The sequence below is a fragment of the Cucumis sativus genome, chromosome 6, assembly GCF_000004075.3.
Source record: "Cucumis sativus cultivar 9930 chromosome 6, Cucumber_9930_V3, whole genome shotgun sequence".
Lineage (NCBI taxonomy): Eukaryota > Viridiplantae > Streptophyta > Magnoliopsida > Cucurbitales > Cucurbitaceae > Cucumis > Cucumis sativus.
The window spans coordinates 5,801,531-5,823,043 of record NC_026660.2 but is presented as its reverse complement, the minus strand read 5'-3'; the positions used below and the strand labels follow the sequence as shown (position 1 = coordinate 5,823,043).

The window sequence follows — 21,513 nt, the reverse complement described above, 5'->3', positions numbered from 1 at the left end:
TCCACGTTACCCGCCCTTTCCCCTTTCCCCTTTCCCCCTTCCCCTTCCCTTTTTCAATTACCCAATCCCCCAAAGGCCAAACTTAATTTAATTAAAATACCCACCCTCACCTAAATAAACCAATAAATATATATTTGGTTTTTTTTTTATTTTTAATGTAAATAAAAATGCTTATTAGCCATTTTGATGATTATTGTACTCTATGTATTCTACTATTCTAATGTTAAAAATGTATATTCACATAATAATTATAATAGATATGAATTATAAATTAAAATTATGTTTTTGAGGTTTCCTAAAGTAAAGGTTTATTAGAATATATATATATATATTCAACTTTGTTGACCATAATAATTCGTCTCTCATAGAGTTAATTAAAATTTAATAATGTAATATTAAAGTTTAGTCTTCTTTTTTATTATTATTAATAGAAATGTAGTCTTCCAAATTGTAAACTAGTGCAAATTTATATGATTAAAAACATATATAAATTGCTATATTTTTCTTTTCAAATTATATATTTAAGGTGTTTTTATTAGACATTTAAAAAAATAATAAAATAATAAAACCATTTACAATTTATAAATATTCATCAAATTCTCAATGACAAAATTTAATAAATTATATATAGTTATATAGTTATATTTTATAAATAGTTGTAATTTTCTTTTTTTATTCACAATATTTTTTTCTATATGTTTAATATGTAATTTTTTAAATTAAAAACGTGTTTAATGGACTTTTAACTTTTCATGTTTTTCCTTAAAAAGGTTTTCAATTTTGACTAGTGATCTCAACACTTGAGATCACAACAAATTAAATTTTATTATAGCTGAAGCCACATTTTCTTAATATTGTAAACTTGACTTAGATATATAAATTATATATATTTTTTTATACTATAGACATTAATAAATTCAAATCATTAAACTATGCTCGTACTAATTTAATTAGACAAACATTAATTTACTTTGAACACCTTCGTGAATTGAATTGCACCCGATTTTAACATAATCTATAATGAATCATTAACTAAGATATAAAAGCTTTGAACCCAAATTTAATTATTTTAAATAAAATTTGTGAAATATATTATATTTTTATTACTTCAAAAATAATTATTAAGAAATATAAAACCACATCACGAATTAATAAATTATATCAATTTAAGTTATAAACTAATAATTCTATCCATTCAAATTATCAATTTTGAAATTTGTATTAATTTAGACCTTAAACTAATAACCGCGTAAATTTAAATTACAACTTAGAAAAATCTATTCGTTTAAGCTTTAAATTTATATGGTCTATTTAAACGTCTAAGTTTATAAATGTAAATATGTATTGTTCCATAATATAATTATAAAGTTTAGAGTTTAAATTGATAAATTGAAAATAAAAAAATAAAGATTTGTGGTCAAATTCTTCTATTAACGAAAATTTAGAAAGGTAAGAGTTTCGATTTTCCATTTACAATATATAAAATAATAGTAACAATATATAAAATGGAAATTGTTCCCTTGCGGTTTCCTTTTCAGTTTAGGCGGATCGATCCCCGACTCTGACACAGCTCGTAGCATCGTCGTTTCCTTTCTATGCGAGTTTGAGTGAATTCTTTCGTTTGAAATTAGCATTCGATTTTGATTTTCCCTCGCCGGCGTTTTTCTTCCGTTTCTCGCGGGTTTTTGTTTTTCGACACTGAAAATTTATTGTTGTTTCGTTGCGATTTCTTTTATCGTTCTTAATCTGAGTTTCGCGGACGTGAAAGTTTCTGGAACGAATTGAATTGTCTGAGTTTTATCGTTTCTTGTGGTTGATTTAGGGTTTATTCCAATTTTTCCGCTGTGTGTATGTTGAGTATATGTGTCGCCTGGAGTGGGTATGAAGCGGAGTTGAATGGTGGACGGAGAAATCCTTCGACATTGTCCGGTGTTCGGTTCCTTTTCGTGGAAGAAGATAATTAGGGCTTCGCATTGTTTTTGTATTGGAATTGGGTTTTAATTTTCCTAACAAGATGATCATCAAACGAACTATGAAATTCGAAACGCCGAATCTTAAACGCTGTAAGCTCGAGGAGCCCGATTCTGCGGATTATATGTATTCGGTGAATTCTAAGAAACGGCGGACGGATGGGTATTATTCTTATGGCATCCAACGTGAGGTTGAGGATTTAAGTAGTGGTTCCGGTTCTTGGTACAACAATGGATTCTATTGGGGTGATGAAATTGAGCGAAATCCGAAAAAATTGAATGGCCAGCGAGCAGTGAACCGCAGCGTTGAGAAATTACGACCCCCGCTGTTGAAGTCATCGCGAGGAAGAATTCAGATGCTTCCTTCGAGGTTCAGTGACTCGGTTCTTCATGTATGGAAGAAGGAAGATTCGAAGGGTAGTTTTACGGACTCCAGCATTGAGGATAATGATGACGAAGAAGAGGAAGAAGGTGTCTTAGAGGAATCTAGAATGAGAAATAAGGGATTGACACTATCGAAACAACAGCAGTGGAAGGATAATTACAGGTTGAAGAATTCAAAATGGGACTCTTCGGGTAAAAGTGAAGAGGAGAAAGATAGTCCTTTTATGGGGTTCTCTAATTTGAATGGTTCAAGAAATTGCAGTTCAAAAACTGTGTCGCCATTGGAAAAAGAAGAGAAACCCACTAGGCTAACTTATATGGGCGCGAAGACAGACTCAAATTCTGAAAGGAAAAGGGATATTTACAAGCCAGAGGAGTTTGCTCTGGGAGATTTAGTATGGGCGAAGTGTGGGAAAAGATACCCAGCTTGGCCAGCGGTAGTTATCGATCCCTTGTTGCAAGCTCCCGAATCGGTTCTAAAATCTTGCGTCCCAGGTTCTATATGTGTAATGTTTTTCGGATACTCAAAGAATGGAACTCAAAGGGTAATTTCTTCGCACCTAAAATATGGGTAATGTTAATTTTAGTCGTCGCGTTCGTTAGTTATATTTATGAGTATGTTCATAATTCACAGGACTATGCATGGGTGAGACAAGGGATGATATACCCCTTTGCGGAGTTCTTGGAAAGGTGTGTAGCCAACTATTTTCCATGAATTGTTTGTATTTTTTCTATAAAATGATCCGGTAAGATGATCAGAAAATTTCCCTATTAATCAGATTCAAGGGGCAGAAGCAGTTGCACAAGAGCAAGCCAAGTGATTTCCAGATGGCTATCGAGGAGGCTTTATTAGCAGAAGATGGTTACGTGGATGCCAGTGTCGGCAGTATGTTAATGTCTCTTCGAGAAGCAGATGTCAGTGGGTTGCCTGATGCTTCGACGTCCAACCAGGATCTGGAGTACTATTCCGAGAAGGTAATATTATTGAGAATCCATTTCATACTTTTCGTTTGTTATTTATCTGAATTATGTTATGAACTCACGAGCTTTTTATTTGAGGTCTGAATGAATTTGAGTTACTGTTATTATCGTGGGTGGGTTTGGATTTCTTGGAATACGATACAGGATAATCGCGCACAAAATTATTATGTTATAAGAGCTTCGGCTAGTGATTTATTGTGCGGGCCTTTGCGTTTACAGTTACCTATATCTTTATTTATATGACTGGTTTTGTCACCCTGTCCAACTTTTGCATCTCGTTACTGTATTTTTTTGCTATAAAAATATGTAATTTTATTATTTTTATCGAAATTACATATAATTTATTTTTTGGTATAAGAACGTGTAATTTTATTCTTTTTGTTCAAATTGCATGTCACTGTATGGCACCCAAGAGGTGTCCCCGTTGGCTGAGATCTGCCATCTGAGTAACAACCATGGAGAGGTCATGGGTTTTTGAATCTTTGAATGATCAGTATGAGGAGAACTCTAAAACTCTTGGAGTCTTCCAGTCCACTTTTTAGCCAAAAAAAAACGTGTACTTGGGGTCTTTTTTAGTCTATGAACTTAGAAATCTCGATTACTCAAGAATTTTTTGATAAGTTGTTAATCCAACTGAACAAATTTTCAAGGTTGGCTGGGATTGGGAAGGTAAAAGTTTTGGAAAAGGGTTAACTTGACCCAAAAAGGTTTGGAATTTAGGAGTATTTTTTCTGGAGTTTAATCCCGTGGTGTGGGCTTAAGGATCTTTATGGTCAATCATTACATCCGTTCTCAATTATTTTTCACCCTAATTTTAGGCTTTGTTGTTTGATGAATTATGAAACTTATCAACCTCAACTTGTTTCTTTCTTAACACTGTCATTTATGTTTGCGTCAATTCATGCCAATGCATAATTTGCACATTCTTACAAGCTGATTTTATAAACTCTGTTCACTATTGTCTTTTTGTTCTTGGCACATTATAATGTAATGTGCTCAATTTTTTTGAGAGCTCTTACAAGTTAATTTATTTTACAGAAAGTAGTCAACAAAGGTTCTAGACATTGTGACGGATGCGGCTTGTTATCACTTTGTAAGACACTTAAGAAAGTAAAGGGGCCGACTTCTGCCACGCAACTATTATGCAAACATTGCCATAAGGTTTGGAGATGCTTATCTTCAACATATTTTGTTGTGCTGGAATCCTTCCCTGCCAATCTTGACCAAATAACAAAACACAAAAGATATTTTTTGTTCTTAATTAAATAGCTATAGTATTTATCTAGATTATCTAACAATTCTTGTATTTACAGTTAAGACAATCAAAGCAATATTGTGGCGTATGCAAGAAAATCTGGCACCACTCTGATGGTGGAAATTGGGTAAGCATTTTTTGTCATTTTTTCAAACCATTCTGTTTGGTATATGCGTTCTTCCTTCGTTATCTGATTTTATTTGTGTGTTTGTTGTCGAACTAGGTCTGCTGTGATGGTTGTAATGTATGGGTGCATGCTGAGTGTGACAAAATTTCAAGCAAGCTATTTAAGGTATGCCTTCTGCACCTCAATGGATGTGCCCTTGTTCTCCCTCTCTCACATACAGGCACACATATTTTTACCTAAGTTCAGGAATGTCTAATTGGTATGCTCACTGCGCTTGAAGGATTTGGCACACAGCGAATACTATTGCCCTGACTGCAAGGTTAAATTCAATCTTGAACCTCCGCATGTTCAGAATAATCAATCAAAAGCCAAGTGAGCACTACAAACACTTTTTGTAATATTTTTTTAGTTATTATGATTTTATTGGCCCGTAAAAATATTTCATATTAATACTTCGGTTAAGAGAGAGGGGCTTAGAATTCCACTTTACTATTGCTGCGATGAAGCTCTCAAGCATCAGATGCAATTAGGAATTTGGGAAGCAACAGGAACTTTTTCATGTTATCAGTTTCCATTTTCTGACCTTAAAATTTATACATTTGATGTGAGATATCTTACACTTTATATAAACCAGTTCTGCGGACAAGGGTGCTGAGGCTTCCATTCCAGATAAGATAATAGTGGTTTGCAATGGCATGGAAGGAGCTTATATTCCTGATTTGCATTTGTAAGTCCAAGTCCTCCGAACATGTCGTTAAGTCACATTTTATTTTATTTCTCTTATTTTCATGAAAGATTTCGAGTTACACATCATTTTAATGGTTTGGACAAATTGTTTAAGATGATGAAATTGTGACCTCAATTCCTATCTTTTAGGGTTGTCTGTAACTGCGGTTCTTGTGGGTCAAGAAAACAAAGACTTAGTGAATGGGAAAAGCACACTGGATGTAGAGCAAAGAAATGGAAATACAGTGTTAAAGTGAAGGCTACAATGTTACCTCTGGAACAATGGGTTTGTAGTGACACCTCTTTCTTTCCTTTCTGTTTTAGGTTTTAGCCAATGTCTTGTACTTGCGATTCATCATTCCTTACAGACATCAATGAAATTTCAGATTGCAGAGTTCAACACGAATGGCATAGATTCCTCGAAGCCTTTGAAATTGGACAATCAGCAGCTAAGCACCTTCTTACGTGGTATAGATTCTCTCTCTTTTAATACACACAAACATATATATGTTGAGAAGGTTGCAGTATATGCCTGCTGTTCGTCTATTCTCACTGTGTATTTTCATTGATAAAATACAAATATTGAGGCTACATTTTTAAAGTTTGTTAATCTTTGTTGTAACAGAGGATTATGAGCCTATCTATGCAAAATGGACGACAGAGAGGTGTGCTGTTTGTAGATGGGTTGAAGATTGGGAAGAAAACAAAATTATCATCTGTAACAGGTGTCTAACAATCTACATAATTTTGCACCAACATATATATTTAAATGAAAACAAAATTTTCTTCAACAAACAGACAAACAAACAAACTTCACGGTTTGAAGTGAGCATTACCATATACCACCTTAGGTTGTAGATTTATATCATCACATATCTGTTCATCATCATTTCAAAATTATTTGTCCACGTGTTTGTCTTGTGAACTGAAAGTGAAGTTTTGAGCCCACATGTGAGAAACAAGGATTCTTTAATGGTTTGTTATCTTGAATGCCTTTGTTTTATTTTATTTTTCTCCATTAAAGCTCTGTTTTTGGATAGAAGATAATATAAATTAAAGCTAAACGTTTTCATCGTTTAACTGTTTGGGATTTGTGACAGTTCATATTCGACACATCCAGGGATTTATATTCATGTAAACTTATAAGTTATGACTTCAGGCACAAATAGTTGACATATAATTATACAGGAGAATTGTTACCCTTCTCCTTTTTTTTATAGGTGCCAAGTTGCTGTGCACCAGGAATGCTATGGGGCAAAAGATATTCATGATTTTACATCATGGGTTTGCCGAGCTTGTGAAACACCAGATACCAGCAGAGAGTGTTGCCTATGTCCTGTTAAAGGTTTGTTATGATTGTATTTTATTTCTGGGTTCCTAAATTTTGGCAAATAGTCCATTCTATATTTAATATTTCAGTGGCTATAAGTCTCAAGACTCTTGACTTTAATAAGATTTTTTTTAAGGAAATATTTTTCTAACTATAGAGGTTGAAGGCCGCTAAGATGAAAAAGAGGGATATGGCCATAAATGGGAACATGTTTATTATGCATCATGGTGGTGTTTGAGTGCTATCATTTTAAAGAGATGCCAGGTGATTTTAAGGTGCTTGGATATTTGCCTGTGGTCACATGCAAGGTGCATCGGTCACCCTTGCATTGGGTACAAAGAAGCACCTTCAATCAGGCATTAACCATAGCTGCTATGTTTTCATGACCATTGAACATACGTGCGGGAGAAAAGAGTAGTGGGATTTGTCAAATCTTACAATACTAACTTTGGTTGGTCTGTTTTCTTGACAATTTGAACCCCAAATAAAAAACATATTGTTTTCGTAAGTTCCTCCATGAGTATTACGTTCTCTTTTCCTTATTCTTTCCTTCTCTACAGGTCCCCACCCACATACCATGTTTCCTCTCATGCAGACATTTTTGTCTTCATTTCTTCACCTTTTGGTTTCTGATTAAACCAATTTCATAAATTTCAATTATTGATAAAAATAAAAAATAACACTCTTAGGGAGATTTTGCGAGCTCCCGTCTCTCCTGAAATCAAAACTTATGGACACTTACTGACCAATTTCACCATACCTAGAATGAATCCATTTCCAACTAGGAATGGATTCATTTTCAATTATTTCTTCCGTTCATTGTTTCATCTGATTTTACTCATATTCTTTTATTGTATATTATTTATGGGTTAGTTTCATGAGAAAGTGAATTTTCATTTGAATATGCCTTGTGCCGATTCGTTTTTTTGCTGTCTTGCAATATGATTAAGGACAGAAAATAAATTATTGTATGTTTTTTTAGGAGGCGCTTTAAAGCCTACTGACGCTGAGGGACTCTGGGTTCATGTCACTTGTGCTTGGTTTCGCCCTGAAGTTGTTTTCTTGAATCATGAGAAAATGGAGCCTGCGGTTGGCATCTATAGAATTCCATCTAATTCTTTTTTGAAGGTAATTGTACTATTTAAAATTTAATTCTTATTTTGAATCAAAATGATAATGTTGATTTTCTAGTAGGCAAAGAGATGTTTGTTGTCTATACATTCTTTCTTTTTATGGATAACAGAAATGTGTAATTTGCAAGCAAAGTCACGGTTCCTGCACGCAATGCTGCAAATGTGCTACTTATTTTCATACAATGTGTGCTTCCAGAGCTGGATACTTCATGGAGGCAAGTATTTTTGGTTGATATTTTGTGATATTTACTCTATAGAATATTTCTATAAATTTGAGTGTTGCTATTTTTGACCTACAATCACAATGCATCTTCTCTTTTAGACATAGGTTGGATTTCTGTTTCTGGCTTGGGAAATTTTTTGAAGGTGCTACAGGTTGACAATTGCTTAACTCTATTTATATTCACTTTCAGTTGCAGTGCTCAGAGGAGAAAGGGAGACAAATTACTAGAAAACTGATATATTGTGCTGTTCATAGGTCAGATTATTACTTTATTGCGTATAATTCTATTCTCTTCCTCCTTGTTTGATTCAATAGATCCCGAGACTCAAAATCCTTCTTTGTCATGTAGAGCACCAAACCCTGATGCTGTTGTAGTGGTGCGTAGTCCTTCTGGCGTTTTTTCTGGCAGAAACTTGCTGCAAAAGCAGAAGGGATGTTACAGGGGATCAAGGCTAGTTACATCAAAGATAGAAGAACAATCAAAGTCTTCAGCCTCTGAAACCAATGATTTTGAACCATATTCTGCAGCCAGATGTCGTGCTTATGTTAGATCAAACGATAAGGTTGTTCACTGACTATTTCAGAAATTTTTTCCGTTACTAATAACTTGTTTTTTTTTGCCTCACCATTATTATCTGTATTTTTCTAGAGGGTTGAAGGGCAACGGCAACCGATATTTCATCGACTTATGGGGCCCAACCATCATCCACTGGATGAGATTATTAGTTTGAGCACACGCAGAGTAATATTCTTGTCTTAGATAGTTTAACTTGCAGTTTTAGCTCATTTTCCAGTGATTAATCAATACATTTTTTCTCTTTCAAGGAAGGAGCAGACCCCAAGTCCTTTTCCTCATTCAAGGAACGGCTTCAATATTTACAGGTAAATGCTACCTCTTTTTTTTGTATATTTATATTATATTTTTAGTGAAATCTTGTTGCTATTTGCTTAATTTCCCTAAATGACTTCAGAGAACTGAAAAGGATCGAGTTTGTTTTGGTAAATCTGGAATTCATGGATGGGGCCTCTTTGCTCGTAGGAACGTGCAAGAGGGAGAAATGGTAAGGATGTTGTTAATTTTTGCGAGCTCCAGTTAAGCTTGTACACTTTTTGTTTTCTTCTTCAGCGTTCCTTTGTACTTTTAACTTATTACATTTTCGTCATACACAATCATGGGGTTGAGGCAGTCTTTTGAGATAAATTTTAGTTATCTAACTAATCAGGTGTTCAAATCTATCTTTAGGTTGTTGAATATCGTGGTGAGCAAGTACGGCGCAGTGTAGCAGATTTGAGGGAGGCTCGGTACCAATTAGAAGGAAAAGATTGCTATGTGAGTTGACAATCGTTTTACAATCGTTTTTTTTATGCATGAAGTATTTCATATGTTTGAAGTTGATTATGTTACATGAAATCTCATTTTGCTTATTTGATAGCATTCAAATATATTTAAATACAAAGGATAAACGAATTACAATGCTAAGTTCTCAAGTATTCAAGGAACTTGGACTATTTCCTTCTAGACGATTTAATCCCAAGTAAACTAAACACTTGCCTACCCTCAATGTTTTTCTTCTATGTATACCAACTCTCTATTTGCTCATATATCCTCAACAATCCTCAACACCATAAACATATTCCTAAGCACCTTAATATTAGCCTATCACTATTCCGCTTATGTCTTTTCTAACTACTATGCTATTTTAAGAAACACCATAATTGAGTTTGATATATGTCTAGAATAGTAAAAAAAGTACTTTCCAACTAAATACAAGTTCATTTCCAAAATTTCCCATTTGAAGTGGTAAGTTTAAAGCCATTTTGAAAAATTATAGAACATTTCAAAAGCACTTAAACTACTTCTAGAGTAATTATGTAATTATTCTCCAAAAATTACTTTATAAACGTCATCTCAAAAACACTCGGTATCTTGGAAAGTTAAAGGGGTCGCCTTTCCCGTTTCCTTACCCTTGCTTAGATCCAAGAGGTTTTCTGTTCCCAATATATTCTCTCTATGAAATGCTGGAATTTGATTGTGCAAGTATTTTAATCACCGAAGTTTAACACTGATTAAATTGTTGCAGCTCTTCAAGATCAGTGAGGAAGTTGTCATTGATGCCACAGAGAAAGGAAATATAGCACGACTGATAAATCATTCGGTAAGCAAATTCGGTCAAAGTCGGAAATTGATTATTTCTTGTAATTTTTTTGTTTGAAACTTTGGAGTGGAAGACTGAAATGTGAATGTGTGTTTGTGTGTTGCAGTGCATGCCAAACTGCTATGCAAGGATCATGAGCGTTGGTGACAACGAAAGCCGAATCGTTCTGATTGCCAAGACCAATGTAGCTGCCGGAGAAGAACTAACGTAAGAACCACATTCTTTCTTCTTCAACTTCAAATATAAATCACTTCTTTAGCTCTCTTCTTCGTTTACAGCTTTATCTCTCTCTCCTCTTACAACCACACAGGTACGATTACTTGTTCGATCCCGATGAACTTGATGAACTCAAAGTCCCCTGCCACTGTAATGCCCCCAATTGCAGGAAATTCATGAACTAACACTTAACTCGGACCCAACTTACTTCAAATCAAACCAAATCTAATTCTTTTGCTACATCTCCTCTGCAACCTCTTTAGGAGAGCAGCTACATTCTTTTTTCTCTTCAAAAGAAAGAAATTAAAAGGCAACTTGTTTTGGTATAGTCATTCCGCTCTTCACTCTTCCCTGTGTACCCCCACCATTTGTATAGCAATTCGTAGCGTAGGTGGAATAAAAGTGTAAATTCAATCTGCGGCTCTTTGGATGCTATGCATAGGCTTATGAGGCATTTTTTTTTTCTATATAAAAAAAAGTCCCTTTCTTTAAATAGTGTTTATTTTATGCCATCTTTGGCCCCTAATCTTTCTAATTTTTCCATTTTGCTACATTTGAAAGTTAAACTTGTAAAGTTTCTGTAACATTATTGTACTACTTTTCTTGTTAGTTGAAGGCTTGAAGCATATAATTCTTTGGTTCTATAAAGAATTGAAAGAAAAATATCGTTCCTGTTATTTTATTTGTTGAATTTCTATTCTAATTTTGAATGAGTGGTGGAATTAGTACAACAAGTTAGATCATTATTCACAAATCAATAGTAATCAAAATGTTAAGATCCAATCGTGAAAATGTTTGTGTTTTGCAATGCAAATGGATTAGGAGAGTTCTAATTAAATTATGATGACTACATTCTAACTATAAAATAAATTGAATGTTAAACATTCTAAAATTTGAAGAAAAGTTTGATTGTTGAATTACAAATTTAATCTTTGAAACTTCATGTAATTGTTCTCCACTTTTAAAATGAAAAGTTGAAATTAGTGACTTAAACAACTTTTAAAATTGTCAAAATTAAAAATATTAATGAGGAATTATAGGATACAGAATCAAATATTTGGAACTTACTAAATAATTTTAAAACTAAAAACCTATAAGCTATTCAACACAAATAAGCTATTCAACACAAAATTAATATAAGAGAGGTGTATAATAAAAATTCATAGTTTAGACATTCTATTTTGGAAATTTTTTAAAAATAGTAGATTTTATCAAATATTTACCGTATAACAAATTTTATTACTAATATCATTTAATTTATTTATTTTAAAAATAAAAAATAAATTAAAATATTTTTAAAAATAGAAAAATAAATTAAAATATTTACCAATTATAGTAAAATTTTGAATTTTATCACTAATAGAAATGAATAATCACTGTCTATTAATGTTGATAAATTTTGCTATATTTTGTCGTACTATTTTTTATAAGTTTCCTTTATTTTTTACGACACAAACATTCATTTTTGTTGACATGTTACATTTCTATCAATATTAGAAAAAATGAAACATAAATAGTATAGTATAGTGCATTTACTCTTTTACACTTATGAGTTACATTTAAATGTAATAATATTAATATTACTATAATTTATTGTTTATGTTAATTTAATATTTTAAATATTTTTTTTTAAAAAAAAGAGAAAGCGGAAAATTTGTGTTTCCCGCGTATATAAATAGCGAAGTTTGAGAATGAGGGGAGCTTTTTTTGAATCTCTAAGCAACAGAAACAAAATAGAGGCTCTGCATTTAAACAACGTCCATGGGGAAGAAACTGAGCATTGCCTCAGCGAGAGATCGAGTGGTTACGCGATCTCAATCCATTTCCATGGAACGTGCAAAAATGACGAAGCGATCTTCGCCAAAAAATCCAGTTGTTGCTGCAGAGCCGGAAGGAATGGTAAAGCGAATGCGGAGAGATATTAAGCCCATTCATTCTTGTAGCTCTCCTCGTTCCGCTTTTCTTACTGCGCATTCTTCTGCTTCATCCTCTGCATCCTCCTCTTCCTGCTGGTTCGTTCTCTTCCTCTTTCTGTCTCAATCCTCATAGTCGCTGTTCGTACGCAATTTCGATTCTGATACGAGTTCGCGCGTAAACATGTGTCTGCTTGTAGAGGTAAATGCCTATGTGTTTTTTAGTATACTGATAATTAGGAAATTCAAATTTAAGTTGCTAGAAGTGATTGAATTGCTTAGTTCACGAAAATGAGATGCAAAGTTATTTTCTCGACTTTAAGCTCTCTGAGCTCGATTGTGTAGTTCGCATCTGTTTTGTACTGCTGAGGACTTTGAAATAGAAAGAAATGAATAACTAGAGTTTTTTCTGTGAGATTACGAAGCTCAAGGTGAACGTCTGCAGAGTTAAATCTACGCAGAGTGAATTTGTTCGTTTTCTCCATCAGGAGAAGATTGTGAAGAAGAAACGTTTATTCGTGATTTTAGGATGTGCAAACTGAATGTGAAAATCTTTGTTGAAAACCGCGACACGTTGATAAACACTTTCTGGAACTCTTGTATTATAATTAGTTTTGCGAAATTTTCAGTATAGTTTAATTGTTTGCTTGTCACAATGATCGAAGAAAATTCAGGACTCTTTCAATTTATAGCTACTTCAGTAGTACATTTCTTACTTTTGTTCACATTAAGTATTCCGAGTGCCCTGGTAATCTTCTTTACTTCTATGTTTTTTGGTTCTACATATATGATTTAAAAAGGACGTTTGTTCTATGTTTACATATTCAATTTTAAATCAGTTGATATATCAGTTTCAGTAATCAAAAGTTCATTTGTTTATTCAGCCATTAGTCTGGCTTAACTTGGGTTGATCGGGATTAAGATTGATGAATCATAGAAAGTATAAATTGTTTCCGACAGTTTGACTGTTTCATCGGAAACAAAGTTGAGGATCAGTATGTAATTTAACCTTCCGTATGAATTTCCTTGAACAAACATGACAGGTACGACGCGGACGTTTGGACAGAGGTAGCAAAGTTTCTGGATGGAAGATCTTTAATGATGCTTGCGGCTACTAGCCGGTGGTTTTACCGTTCAGTCATGGAAGACAGCATATGGAAGTATGTTTGCCTACGTGATCTTCAGGTCCCTGCTCCTCAACATACTGCCTTCAAATGGATCAAACTCTACGTTTCTGCCTTCGGTAAGGATTGGATTCAAGTTCTCCCAGTTGTATTCCTGCTATGGTGAATGCGTATTGCGTTTGCTTAACTATTCAATGACCTGTGTTCCAGACGGAAGCCACTCTTACATTTTCCGGCAGCCAGAGAAACATCTAGGTGAGTGGTTTTGATTCCACTTAACTCCTTATAGTAATTTGGCATCCTGTTGTACTTAACCACAAAAAATGTCAAGGACCTGTTGATCCACGGCTACTGTCTAATCTTATTATCAGTTTATCAATCTTACCTAGTAGATATATAGTGATCCTGATTCCAATTTACTATTGAATTGTGGTTTGCTTCTTTACCACATCGTTTATTCATTTCAATGAAATCAGATTGGATGCGAATTGGGGCATTTTTCCTAGATTCTTCAGTAGCACTACTATCAGAAAGGCTAGGCTCCCAAATGAAAATCCCAAAACAGGATTCAACGGATAACACATTGGAGTCCGGTTGTTGTGTATTGCACAATGTTAAAACTGGGATCTGGATAGCTGGTATCAAGCTTGCTAAATGTTTTTGACATTTTCTTTCAATTGCTGTTATAACTTGATACTCCCTTTAACCTTTTCTCAAGTAAGTTTATATTCCAAATGGATTAATGTGGCAGATCTGCAACTTGTTCGTTGTCCCGTTTGCGACCTGAATACATGTGATGGTAAGCACCCCACGTATAGGAACCTCTTTATGTTAAATATTGCAAGATCTTAGCCTGCAGTTGTATCATTCTAGTAGTTGGTATCCCATACTATGTTTACAAGAATTGAGGAACTCATTAGCTTATTCACTTCCAAATTTCATTGAAAATAAATTAAATCTTGATTTCCAATACCATAGGAAAGTGGATGGTACCGAGCACATACCCATTCATCTGCTAATCAGCATTAGTTCATCGTAAATAGAAACATGCCCATATAAGAACTCAATCTAACCTCATCATCAAAGAATTCGTATTTCAAAATTGTAAATAGTGGATATGTAGCTGCAGAAAATTATCTACAATTGGCTATTGCTGACCTTGCTACTATTATTATGTAGGAACAATGCAGACGTTGGATGCTAGGCACATAGAGCTGTTCCTAAATGAAGGTTACCAAGATGGTAGTTGGGAGTATCAGATTGTAGGTTCTCATGATATCAGAAAGCCTACAGAGTCAGCTTCAGGGGCCATTTTTGATGTCAAGCACCTGGAAGACTCTTCAACATCAGGTATAACACAAGCAGGAATAGTACATTCTCTTCACCCAAGTTAGTAATTTAGGTACCATACATGAAAAGTAAATTTAAAGTGTGCTTAGTTGTTTAGATGGTGAAACATGCTAAATTTCTACAATTAACCTAAGCCTAGTGGTTTAACGTGTTACAAATTAATACGACACAAGAACTGAGTTCAAATTCCTGCAACCTCCATTAAGTTTTTAGATGTTGAATGTTATTACAAGACATTGTTCTACGTCAAGAGAAATTGAGCTAATTCAAGAGATTGAATTATGAACAATATGATGAGATTTTTCCCAAATGAATTGAACAGGATTACTGGATCTGAAGTCATGGACAGGAAATCGGACTGATTGGCAACCAAAGGCAATGATTACTCTCAACGCTGTTGCTGTAAATACCTATTTGCAAGACAACGAAGGTAAATTGATCACCTCCAATTTTTATATGACACTCAAATACGATGAAAATTACTTTTAATCATTTAAAAAACATTTTTCTTAAAGAATTTTCTTAGTCTTCCGTCCACTCGATAATAAGATGGGTTCTAGAAACATGGTAGATTAAAAAAAATTAAATTGGTATTCTATTAAAGATGGACGTAGAAGAAGCGTTTTACTTCAAAGTACTTAAAATAAGTGATTTTAATAAAAATAAATTTTTAAAAACTTAATTATAAGCATTTAGAAATAAGGTTATTGATTCTATATTTTAAAAATATTTTCAAGGTGTCCAGTAATATGAACAAAAGCACTTTTGTTCAAGATTGATTTTGAAATTATTAAAACTTTTATCATGTTTAAAATTCTTTTAAAACACACTCTTGCCTCATGCAAAATGTTCAATTTTATACTTGTAATTTTCATATTATCAAAATTGATTTTAAATGCTTAAAAGTATGTTTAAGAAGATTTTAAAAATGACATAAGTGATTTTAACTATTTCAAAATTATGGTGACTTTAACAAAAAAAAGTGATTATAGCCCCGTCAAAAGTCACTCATAACAAACACTGCAAAAATATATTTGTAAATAAAACATTTTCCAATATGTTTTAATTAACTTTTTAGGTGTTCAAGAACTTTTTATTACTTTTAAAAGCCAATCTAAACAAGTCCGAGTCCTATAAAATATAGAAAAAAAAGTATCATTTTCATCCGAACAAACCACTCTTAAACATAACCCAATAACCCAACTTCTTGAATTCATTGATTAGTAATATAAATTATTAGAATACAGCATAGCATAGTACAGTGGTTGATTGAGATTTGAGGTGTGGAATTTGTATGGCGAATGCAGGAGTTCACGTGAAATATCAAGCCATGAGAGCCGGAGCAAACGGAGAGGTGGTTTCTATCCGAATTTCTCAGCAGCTTCTTTAGTTTCTTCCTTCTTTTATTATTCCTTCTCTTTTCCCTTTTGAACTTCAAATTCAACTCACTATACCATGCGCCACCAAATAAGTATATACCCAAACGAAAACTAAACTAATAACCATTTCTACAAATTAATGCTTTTCCGTTCCAACCCTTTCTCATTAACAAATTATGTTTCAAATCATTTTTCTACTTCTTAAAATGGAAATCATTTTCTTTGTTGTTCAAAACTTCCTGATAAATCTGCTTTTACATACATAACATCTATATATATGAGAAGAAAAATCTATGGCATGACTTGTTGATTTTATTGTCCATCTAGAATAATAGATTGATTTTAAAATACACATTGATTAAATTGTGTTGTGTTTTTTCAATTACTCGAGATGAGATTAATAATACAAAAATGAGAGTTTGGTCATACGACAATAGTTACAATAATAAGTTTTATAGAGCAACCGCTAATCGTGTGTTAAAGAATTTACAATTTCCCATTAATAACTCCAATACAAAAACACAAAAAAGAAAAGTATGTCATTTTAGTTTATTATAACTATCAAAAGTGCAAGGACACACACATACACTCACACAACTAATGACTACTTACTTCACTATTGGTAAAAAGATTGTAAAGAAAATACAAGAAGATCATCCTAATTTCCATTACAAGTTTATGGAGAGAAGTCAAAGGGGTTACAATGGTAAAAAGTTACATTCACTTTCTGGCAAGAAGCTTCTTTGGAAGCTTGTCCAAAGGGGTAGATTTGAGCAAGAAAAGCCTTGCTGCCCTCTCTTGTAAAGTACCTCCACACTTCAAGCCACGTGCTTGCAGTTCGGACTTTAGCCTTTCCAAACCAAGAACCTGGATCATAAAAGGGAACAATAATACGAGGTTAAAACAATTTGAGTTTCACTCTCTAATGTAACATTTAACACGAGCAAACAACGATAACATTAGTTACTAGCCCTTCCGAGTTTGAAATATGGAGTGTATTAAAGTAAAGATTTAATAAGAATCTCCTTAGAACGTGGAAAAAACTTGTGAATATATAATGTCAGGACATAAGCTTTTGGCCTCCCTAGAGATTTTCTGAATTTACCCATGTGTGACAAACAACGAACAGAAGTTTAGAATATAGATTTTGTCTTTTTTAAGAGAAGTTTTTGGGCAAATTATTCCATTGATATCTTAGGATAATTCATTCAATCAATGAAATTGCTTCTTATCCAAAAGAGAAAAAAGAGAAGTTTTTGGTGGGGGATGCAATTACACCCTCAAACATTCAATTGTAAGGATTGGGCCCTCAAACTTCCAAATATGTTAAAATTAGACTCTTAAACTTATGGTAGTAGAAGAAATTGGACCCTCAAATGATAAAAATTGAACCCTCAAACTCATTCACTTGTCACTATTCTACAATTATGTAAGTATGAGGGTCTAATATCAGCACTTGTATAAGATTTTAGCAACTGAAAATTTTGAGTGTATAAAGACAATTATCACCCTAATTTAAGGGTGGTTTTTGCAATTTGCCCAAAAAATTTAATGATGCAATGCAACCTACCTACCTACCTACCTCCCTCCCTCCTAGCAGAAGAATAAATGAGAAAGGATTTTCTTTAATGAAATAACCCTAAATGAGAAAGGAAATTTGACATTAAAGCTATTGTGTATAAGAAAAATAATCATTGGACTTCCTGAGCATACCTCCATTTCGGTAGCAGAACTAAAATCATCAAAATTCAAAGGAATTTCTGGATTGCTCACAGTTGCAGTTGTTTCGTCATGGTCACTCAACTTAGACACTGGAGAGCCATTTGGTTCAGGACGCGTAGACAAATCTTCAATAATTTCACCACTATTTGGATTTGAGGTATCTTGATGATTAGCTGATACATTTTCGGAGTTTACGATTTCAACCTCAAGAGCATCCTGTTTTACAACCTCATCTTCTTGATGGGCAGAAATAGCAACAGCCTCTGGACACGATAAAACTGCACTCTGAGTAGTCTGATCATTCATTTCAACCGCATCAACACGTTCAGATTGAAGTGTTTTTTCACTAGAGCTTCCAACTAATTCCATGGTTTCCTGCGCTGCCATGTCCTTTTCTTCCTCAGATCCACTTTCACATGAGGATCCCCCAGAACCGTCTCCAGCTTTACCATAGTTCACGGAGTCTGAACTCCCTTCAGCGTCCTTATTTAAATCAGATCGACCAACGTTCAAGATGACTGATTTCTCACTTTCTTCTTCATTTTCAGCATCGTCCTCATCTGAATCGTCACTGTCACTTTCACCCATTTTTCTCTTGCCCATCCTAGCAGACAAATAATCATTTGCACAACGCTAATAAGAAAATGCTATGTTATAGGAAATCATTACATTTAAAAATCTCCAGATTATAAATAATTCTCCCACCAGTTAGAAATCAAAGAGGAAAAAATACAATCATTAAATGGGTGCTTATGCTTACACAAATAAAATTAAACTAAATCCAAAAAAACTGTGGAGGGTTGAAAAAACGTCCCTGCAAAATCTCGAGTTCCTTTCACACCAAAGAAACCAAAACAAGATTATGTTGAATTGAAAGCCAACATACAGTCTTTTTGGCACCATGAAAATTGAAATGAGTGACCCACAAAGACTAAGGAAAGGATACTGAATATATCATTTGGCAAGGCCACAGATCAGCCAAAAGTTCCAAACATTTTTAACCAAAGTTGAGATGCATATGAACAATGAGAAAATAGATGACAAGGATGTTCATTGTTAGAAAACAAAAAAACAAAAAACACAACAAGGAGAGAGTAAAATGAGACATTCTTCTTTGTAATTGGTCGACAGTAATTCTTTGTTGGTTATCCATCGTCCACTTCTTATTTGATAGGCTGACCAGGGTATAAAATTACAAAGAGGGAACCCCAAACCATAAAAAGGAATCTACAAAAACCCTTTTCAATTGGAACGGAGGGAAGAAGAGCTATAGTGAGGGTGAGAGGGAAGCATTTACACCTAGTTACAACCATAATGATCCATAGCATAAAAGAACCTGTTGTATTAGTGTTCCTTGTTAGGGAAAATTCTTCCAATTCTTTCATCACAAATATCCCAGCAGTAGGCTCTAATAAGAACTAGGAAGGATGCTACAACTGAAGGAAAAGTGATGGGCTGCATAGGAACATTTCAAAAATGTTTTTGAGGTGGCAATTTCAACAACGAACTATATAAACAAAACACTCACTATAGAATAATCTTAAGAGGTTGATCATTTGAACAAGCCAATCCAATAGGAAACAGCAAGAAAAATGAGGAAATCTAAAAGGGAAAGAAAACTTCAGAAGGAAGTAGAAATCAATCCAAACGCTCTTAGTTTCTATGGTACTAAAATAAACAAAAGATTGATAAAGCTCCATCAAATTTCAGCCTGATTGGTGATTAAGTATGCCCCTATTCACTCTTTATGATAAGAAATAAAAGCTTGAAGGCAGTTTGCAAGCTAATATAACATGATAAAACAAATCAAAGAAGAAGGGTAAGCAAGAAACTAACCAGATCTTCAACTTTTTGGCGTCTGCACCATTGGCCATCAAACCAGCCTTTCTTTTTCCCTTCATCACCGCATCTCTCACGGATTCCTCGACCTCAGCCACACAACGAGCAGATTCCTCTCTATACTTCTCAACATACTTCTGAGCTGCAGAATCCCCAACCCCTTTCTTCCCCACCTTCGCTTTCTTCTTCAGAAACTCCTCAGCCACTTTCTCCAACCTCCTCTCCTCCTCCTCCGCCTTCCATTCCTCCAATCGCTTCTCAGCATTCACATGCCTTAACCTTCTCCCACTCATATCCCTACAAGCATCGAAATTATTCGTCTTCTTTTGCCCCGCTTTCGTCGCCGCCCCACGCAACAGCGATCCGAACCCTCCCTTGCCTCCCAGAAGCCGGAGAAGAAGATGTACAGTAGGAAATCTTCCTGAAGGGTCACCGGAACATGAGAGAACCGAATCGTTCTCGATCTGGCGGCTGCCGGTGACGAGACGCTGGTGATTTGGGGGAATTCCAGTGGTCTGGAAGAGACGGTGCTTGAGGGCATGGCCGTCTACGTAAGGGGACGTCAATTTCAGAGCTAGGGTTTTGCCATCTAACAGCCTCACGAAGAGATTGAAAATCTCGACATTTTCGCGGGTCTCCATTGTCGTAGAGCTTCGAGTTTTGGATTTCTGAGAGAATCGAAGAGGAAGGATAACTTCGCAAATACCCCTTTTATGGAGAAATTCGCAAAAGTAGCCTACTTGGTTTTCGTTTTCAAAACTAACACATTTCTTTTCATAACTCGTAAAATTGTTTTCCCAGTGGTGAAATTTACTTTCGGTGCATCTTGATCGACATTAAATAAGAATCTCATGTTTTTCAATTTTTTTCCAAATTTTATTTAATTTTTTCTTAAAATTTCAATGGCCAATTTCATTCGAAATTGACAGAAAAAAAAAACAGTTTACGAGTTTTAGAAAAATATGCTACTTTTGAAAATAAAAATAAAAAGTGTATTAGTTATCAATTTCTCTTTTTATGGACTTTTTTGACTTTTTCTTTTTCCTACTATTTATATGAAAGTTTATACTATTTATATGAGCCAGTAAATGATTTTGGTTGTAGTATGAGTTTTAATAATCAAAATAAACTTATTCTTATAAAGTCATTATCGTGTATTTATAATTAAATTTAAACTTACGATGCTCAATATATGCATTTATAATAGGCTCCATTTATTAAAATGGAGAGGTCTAACCTCAATCTCATCATTGATTGTGGTCAAGAAAAAAAAGTCATTAGTTTGGGCTTTAAAACCCAAACTATTTTCTTCCCAGGTCCAAATTGGTCGAAGGCCAACCTCTACCTTATTCAATAGTCTTATGCTTACTCAGACCATTGCATGTGGTTTCCTAGTTCGAGTTTTACCATTTTCTTAATCTAGTAGTTTGTAAACTTTATAAAGTACTCAATTATACTCTCTAGTTGAAATCTACAAATAGTATCGAACATTTTTATTTTAATGCCTCCTTTATTCTCGATCTCTATAAAATATTAAACCAAACCATATTAAATCACTACCAAAATCATGCAAGAATGTTGAAACTCATGACATAAAACGATTTTTTAACATCCTCCCTCTTGCTCTATTTTGCTTTAGCATCCTAAGTTTTCATCTTGTTTTTGCTCTTGCTCTTTGACTATAA

The 21,513-nt window shown here is 34.0% G+C and overlaps 3 protein-coding genes across 3 annotated transcripts; 2 read left to right on the top strand and 1 right to left on the bottom strand.

Moving 5' to 3' along the window:
* Window positions 1–1,525: 1,525 nt before the first annotated feature.
* On the top strand, window positions 1,526–11,178 carry LOC101210760 (histone-lysine N-methyltransferase ATX3). The gene is made up of 23 exons (XM_011658446.2): window positions 1,526–2,899; window positions 2,989–3,044; window positions 3,134–3,329; window positions 4,374–4,496; window positions 4,649–4,717; window positions 4,814–4,882; window positions 4,998–5,089; window positions 5,352–5,444; window positions 5,594–5,729; window positions 5,830–5,911; window positions 6,069–6,168; window positions 6,664–6,788; window positions 7,756–7,901; window positions 8,017–8,121; window positions 8,320–8,384; window positions 8,479–8,692; window positions 8,779–8,871; window positions 8,955–9,011; window positions 9,101–9,190; window positions 9,373–9,459; window positions 10,211–10,285; window positions 10,392–10,492; window positions 10,596–11,178. The coding sequence occupies exons 1-23, from the start codon at window positions 2,015–2,017 to the stop codon at window positions 10,684–10,686; spliced, it is 3,150 nt and encodes a 1,049-aa protein (XP_011656748.1). The 5' UTR covers window positions 1,526–2,014; the 3' UTR covers window positions 10,687–11,178.
* Window positions 11,179–12,230: 1,052 nt separating this feature from the next.
* Window positions 12,231–16,415, top strand: LOC101211003 (probable F-box protein At3g61730). The gene is made up of 8 exons (XM_004140627.3): window positions 12,231–12,513; window positions 13,458–13,657; window positions 13,749–13,793; window positions 14,015–14,176; window positions 14,290–14,337; window positions 14,718–14,888; window positions 15,211–15,318; window positions 16,196–16,415. The coding sequence occupies exons 1-8, from the start codon at window positions 12,263–12,265 to the stop codon at window positions 16,276–16,278; spliced, it is 1,068 nt and encodes a 355-aa protein (XP_004140675.1). The 5' UTR covers window positions 12,231–12,262; the 3' UTR covers window positions 16,279–16,415.
* A 327-nt stretch (window positions 16,416–16,742) lies between these two features.
* Window positions 16,743–20,531, bottom strand: LOC101210101 (replication stress response regulator SDE2). The gene is made up of 3 exons (XM_004140542.3): window positions 19,826–20,531; window positions 17,981–18,593; window positions 16,743–17,134 (listed from the first exon to the last, which is right to left on the bottom strand). Exons 1-3 carry the CDS (start codon window positions 20,467–20,469, stop codon window positions 16,988–16,990), a joined length of 1,404 nt encoding a protein of 467 aa, XP_004140590.1. The 5' UTR covers window positions 20,470–20,531; the 3' UTR covers window positions 16,743–16,987.
* Window positions 20,532–21,513: the final 982 nt, after the last annotated feature.